Source organism: Alligator sinensis, unplaced genomic scaffold (genome assembly GCF_000455745.1).
Source record: "Alligator sinensis unplaced genomic scaffold, ASM45574v1 scaffold135_2, whole genome shotgun sequence".
Lineage (NCBI taxonomy): Eukaryota > Metazoa > Chordata > Crocodylia > Alligatoridae > Alligator > Alligator sinensis.
Window position 1 is genome coordinate 1352672 of NW_005842067.1, and position 5525 is coordinate 1358196.

Below are 5525 nucleotides of genomic sequence, written 5' to 3' on the forward strand. Positions count from 1 at the left end.
AGCGGGGCGGGGCGAGCGCAGGTAAGGGGGCTCCCGCGGCGCTGCCGGGGTCCGGCTCGGCCTCGGAGCAAAGCGGGAGGGCAGTGGAGCCAGACTTGGCCCCCCTCGCCAGGCTGCAAGGCGAGCCCTGCCTCGTGTCCCGGCCTGCTAGCAGGTCAAGCAAGGCCTGCGCCTCCCCTGTGCAGGGGCCTTGGAGGCTGGGTGGGGGGGCAGACCTGATTGCACAAGGTCCTTTCCAGCCCTGAGGGTGTGAGACCCTGCCAGGGGACAGAGCCCTTGCCATGGCACCGACCCTGCAACTCCTGGTTTTAGGAGGGGAACCCTTAGGAGTTTGCAACTGATTCATCTTGTGCGTCCCACTTGCCACCGCCCTGCACAAGTCACCTGGTACCCGGGGAGCCCGCGCTCTGTTTGCTTTTAAAGCACTGTGTCTGTTCGTGTCGCTTCCCTTGGTAGTTTCTGTACCTGCCTGGTGGGCTTAGAGTCATTTGCTGATTATTTCACAATCGAATACAGATAACGCGTCCACCTTGGATTGTTCCCGCTCGCACGTCTTGCGCTAAGAGGTGGAGCAAGAATGTGACTGTGCAAAAAAACTGGCTAGGGTTATAACGAGTCCTCGGCACCTTTGTCAACGCAGAAGCAAATCGTGTTAAAGCTTCTTTATTTCAACGCACAGGTGACCATGAAACTCATCATTCTGGAAAACTATGGACAGACCAGCGAGTGGGCTGCAAAGTTCATTAGGAATCGAATCATTCAGTTTAGCCCTGGTCCGGACAAATACTTCACTCTTGGACTTCCCACAGGTAAGACCAGAACTAGAGGGAACAATATGGACTCTCTTGAACTTGCAAACTTGTTTTAGCACTGGTGATTGTACGAGCCAGTCGCATTGTTTTGGGGGACTCGGAATCAGAAGAACTAGTCCCTCGCGCTGCCCATGGGATACTTGGGAGCTAAAGCTGCAGATTGGTACACATGGCTACTTCTCATTTCTTTTATACTCAGCAGTAAATGTTATTATCTTCAAAGCAGCTTTGGGCAGACACTGACAACTTCACTTTCTTCCTAGGAAGTAGATGAATAGTGATTCCTCCCCCCAACCAGTCTGAGACCCAGAAGCAATATGACTTTGTGCGCTTACTTGCAAAGCTCGGTAAAGTGCACTGAGTCTGCTGCTCCTCCGCCAGGTTCTGCTCCGAGCAGGATTTTGAACAGATGGTGCCGGTACTGAATTTGCAGTCTGTGTTTGTGCAAGAGAGGGCCAATGTTCTGTAATAAAATAGTTCAGCCTTTAGTAACAAAACACTCTACAGAACTGAATTACTGATGATCAATTTTAAACAACTGGGTGGTCCTTAGCACTGTGGAAACATTAGTTCCTTTATTTTGATCTGTCCTTGTATCTATTCTAGGAAGCACCCCATTAGGGTGCTACAAAAAGCTGATTGAATATTACAAGAACGGAGACCTGTCCTTCAAGTATGTGAAAACCTTTAATATGGATGAATATGTAGGTGAGTCACCAATTCCATGACATGGGGCTGGGGTGGGGGAACAGGCACAAGCAAGCTTTTTACCTGCTTTGTCTCCCCCTCCCCACCCAACTTTGTGATAGATGAAATGTAGGTATTTCTGGTTTGTTTCATTTACTACACTGTTAATCTCGTTGTAGAAAAAGCAGTGCCAGATAATCTAGAGAGGAGGGAAATGAGCACAGTGTCCCTTTGAGTTAGTTTCTTGGCAGCCACCTGGCTGACTTTGCCTTGTCACACTTTGCTGTCTGAACTCTGTAACTTGCTAATAGCAGTGCCATAACCAGTGCAGCGCAATCAGGGCAGCTGCCCTGGGCATGGACCTAGTTTGTCCAGTAAAAGCCACCACCCTAAGTAGCCCTTGTCTCGTACAACTTCCGGACCATCACAGCTACAATTATCACTCTTCACTATTGCTTAACTTGTAAATCATGTCCCATAACCTCTCTTTCAGAGATACTGAACATGTCCACTGCTGCTGCTATTCAATACAGCAAAGAATACCTTCTTCAATAGGATTCTCTGATTTGCTGATCCTGAAACTTGCACAATACAGCTATGAACATTCAGATAGGAAGAGAATTGAAGAGGGAGGCTGTATAAGCACCCATCACTACAGGCTATAGATAGAAAATATGGCTGATGGGGACCTCAGGAGGCCATCTAGTCCCAACTCCCTGGTCATGGCGGGATCATTCCTGTCTAAACCACCTCATCCAAGTGCTAATGTAATTGGCTCTATCTAGAATATACTAGAAGGCCGTCATCTGATGTTGTATCTGTTAGATACGCTTGGTGGTTTTGTGTGAGTTTCAGCACAACCTGGGTACTGCGAAGCACCCGATGACAACAGAAACAAGAGGTCAGAATACCAAGTAGTACAAATTAACAAACTGCACCTTTTTCCTCCAATTATGGGGGCCACCATAGCTTTAAATCTTGCTATGTCAATAAAGGAATCCTTCCCAAAATGCTGCTTGCAGAATGGAACACCTTTTGAACATCCTTGTTTTAGTCCTGATTTCTTCCAGTCAGGGAAATAAAATCTGGTGCAACTTTCTTGCTATTTTGCTAGCTCAGAAGAAATACTGTAATTAGTAATTGATTGAGAAAGGCAGGGCCTCCAGCTAGAATGTCCTTTAGACTTACTGATAGGCTCCTGTTTTGCTAGATGGGGATTGCCTCGTTTATGAGGTTGTGGTGCAATACCCCCTTGTATGCAGCATGCAGAGACCATTGGACAAATACTCTGGTTATTGAGGTAGCTAATATGAATGCTAAATATGCACACTCTGGCTGCTCTTTGGCCTTGTCTAACTGCTATTGCACGCAATTCCTGGTCTGAGTACTTAAAGAACTTGCGTATTTTTCTATGAGCAGTCTTCATGCAAGAAACTAGCCCCATAAAGACATCCTAGATAGGCTGCTTATAACTCTCAGGGAAGTCTCAAAAAATCAAACTAGCTAGTCTCTTAGTCATTGCTTCCCAGGCTTTTGGCACAGTGGTAAAAGTCTCTTATTCATGCTAATTTAGAGCACAGCTGTAAAGACAATAACCAGTTACACTTGTGCATCTGCTTTTTTGGAAAAGAAGCTGTTCCATGATAGTATAATACCCCAACCAAAGCACAAGAATGATTTGCCTCTCCCTAGCAGTGGGATCTTATTCAAATTATGTATTATTTTTAATACAAAAATTTAAGAAAATGCAAAACTCAAGGAAATGAAAGAAGCCCAGAGTGAGAAAGAAGAGGTAGCTGGCATCTTGTTTGTAATCAAAAACACTGAAAGTCCATGCATAGTTAGGTACCTTTCTTACAGCATAGATGTATATCCCTCTCCTGTCCTCACTTACTTGCCATTTTCAGGTCCCAACCCTGGAAACTACTCTGTACAAGGCACTGAGGTCACAGGGGCTTTAAATGCATGCAGGTAACTGCCAATGCAGAACAGCTTGCAGGATCAGGACTTTGGATTGTACAGTGCCCAGTCTTGGCACCTGTCTTGATTGGGGTCTGCAGACACAACTGTAATATAAGCATGAATAACAAACATCCCTATTCTCTAGGTCTTCCAAGGGATCACCCAGAAAGTTATCACTCCTTTATGTGGAATAACTTTTTCAAGCATATTGACATCTCTCCAGAAAACACCCACATCCTGGATGGAAACGCAGCTGACCTACAAGCAGAGTGTGATGCTTTTGAGGGAAAAATTAAAGCAGCTGGAGGGATCGAACTGTTTATTGGAGGTGAAAATCTGAAGGAATAATGAATCCTTACTAGTTGGAGGGAATGCAGCCTGGTTCTACCATAGTTCTAGTTAACTGTCTGGGGAATTCCTTTTTTAAAGCAACTTACTAGGCTCCTAGGAAGTCAAGTTGTACATCTACCTCTCCACTAACAGTACGTTACCTATTTCCATTTCCTCTGATTACTGGGAACAGGGTGCTGGGACAGTGGAAACTAACAGAAATCTTGCTACAGTCAGCTTGCCTTTGACAACTAACTTTCCCATTACTTTTATTGCCCCTCAAATGTGCGGGAGTCTGGTTCTGCCCCTCCTGTCTTGCATGGGGATTCTGCCCTTAATTTCTTTCTAAGCTTTTTATGGTGAATGTGCTCCTTCCTTGTGTATCTACAACTATTAGTGTCTTTCTAATAAGATTGAGGTGGATTCTGCTTCCTACTGTAAGTGTTTAAACCAGTGACCTAGCTTTTTAAACTGTTTCCAACACAGGTATTGGCCCAGATGGCCATATTGCCTTCAATGAGCCTGGCTCAAGTCTGGTATCCAGGACCAGAGTGAAGACACTGGCTATGGACACCATATTGGCTAATGCAAGATTTTTTGATGGAGACCTCTCCAAAGTCCCCACAATGGCTCTGACAGTTGGAGTAGGCACAGTCATGGATGCCAGAGAGGTTGGAGAAAAATAGTCCCTTATTGCTGCTTGAGGACACTGTATTATTTCCTGGTGGCCAAGCTCTGCCCAAAGTTCTTCCTTGTCTTAACACTTATTTTAATGTAGCCATTCAATACAGTTAAACTAAGAACATCCACTAGGACCTCCCCAGTTAAGTTTACAAAACAGTGTGAGAACTACTAACTCACCTAGTGCTGTACTAGCAACGCGTGGGAGCCAGGGGACGGTGGGTGTTTTGAATTTATTTTTGTACCTCATAATGGTTAGGTCACTGCCTGTAGCTGCCTAATGTACCCAGCTTGTTGTGGCATAAAAACTAGGAATTCAAAGGACCAGATGCATTAATTCTAAAATGGTGAGACAGGCCATTGTTTCTCTGAGGCAAATGAAGCGGGGATAACAAAAAATTATTCTTGCCCTAGCTGACCTATGTGTCTACTATGTTTTGAATGTAGATGTACACAATTGAGTGTGCTCTTTCACCTGTGTGTTGCGGAGCCTGACAAAAGACCTCCTGTGTCTTGGAATTCAGGTTATGATTCTGATCACGGGAGCCCATAAAGCCTTTGCTCTCTACAAAGCCATTGAGGAAGGGGTGAACCACATGTGGACCGTCTCCGCCTTTCAGCAGCATCCCAACACTGTCTTTGTGTGTGATGAGGATGCTACGCTAGAACTCAAAGTTAAAACAGTGAAATACTTCAAAGGTGAGTAATTCGTCAGATCAAGCTGTCTCTTTGGCTAGCTTTTAAATTTTTAAGTGGCACATTTTGCCACAGGCAAAGGGAGAAAAAATTATTTGGGTAGCCGAGCATGCGCATGCCTCCCCCAAGCAGGTAAGTCTGTGGGGATATAGGGGGGAGGGCCGGAGGGTGCAGATTGATGCCCCAGCAGTGAGAGAGGGAGCAGGGCACAGGCAGGACCCAATCACCCAAGCCCCTGCTTCTGCCTGTGCTAGGCTCTGTGCTGGGCTCTTCCCAGTGGGGGGGGCTGGGTCAGGCTGCAGGTGGTGGCGGCAGTGTTGGGAGGGGGTGTTGCAGGGGCTATGGCAAAATTTGGGG

At 46.0% G+C, this 5525-nt stretch overlaps 1 protein-coding gene across 4 annotated transcripts in view; it reads left to right on the plus strand.

Moving 5' to 3' along the window:
- Window positions 1–6: 6 nt before the first annotated feature.
- GNPDA1 (glucosamine-6-phosphate deaminase 1) overlaps window positions 7–5525 on the plus strand; it is an 8987-nt gene continuing 3468 nt past the window's right edge. Inside the window, exons 1-6 of one of the 4 annotated variants that reach the window (XM_006023548.3) lie at window positions 7–21; window positions 680–809; window positions 1419–1520; window positions 3607–3789; window positions 4278–4462; window positions 4997–5171. In XM_006023548.3, coding sequence (XP_006023610.1) covers window positions 686–809; window positions 1419–1520; window positions 3607–3789; window positions 4278–4462; window positions 4997–5171 — 769 coding nt within the window. In that variant the 5' untranslated portion in view covers window positions 7–21; window positions 680–685. Of the gene's footprint in view, window positions 155–679; window positions 810–1418; window positions 1521–3606; window positions 3790–4277; window positions 4463–4996; window positions 5172–5525 lie in introns of all 4 variants that reach the window. The other 3 variants (XM_006023547.3, XM_006023546.3, XM_025204037.1) reach the window with 3 other exon arrangements.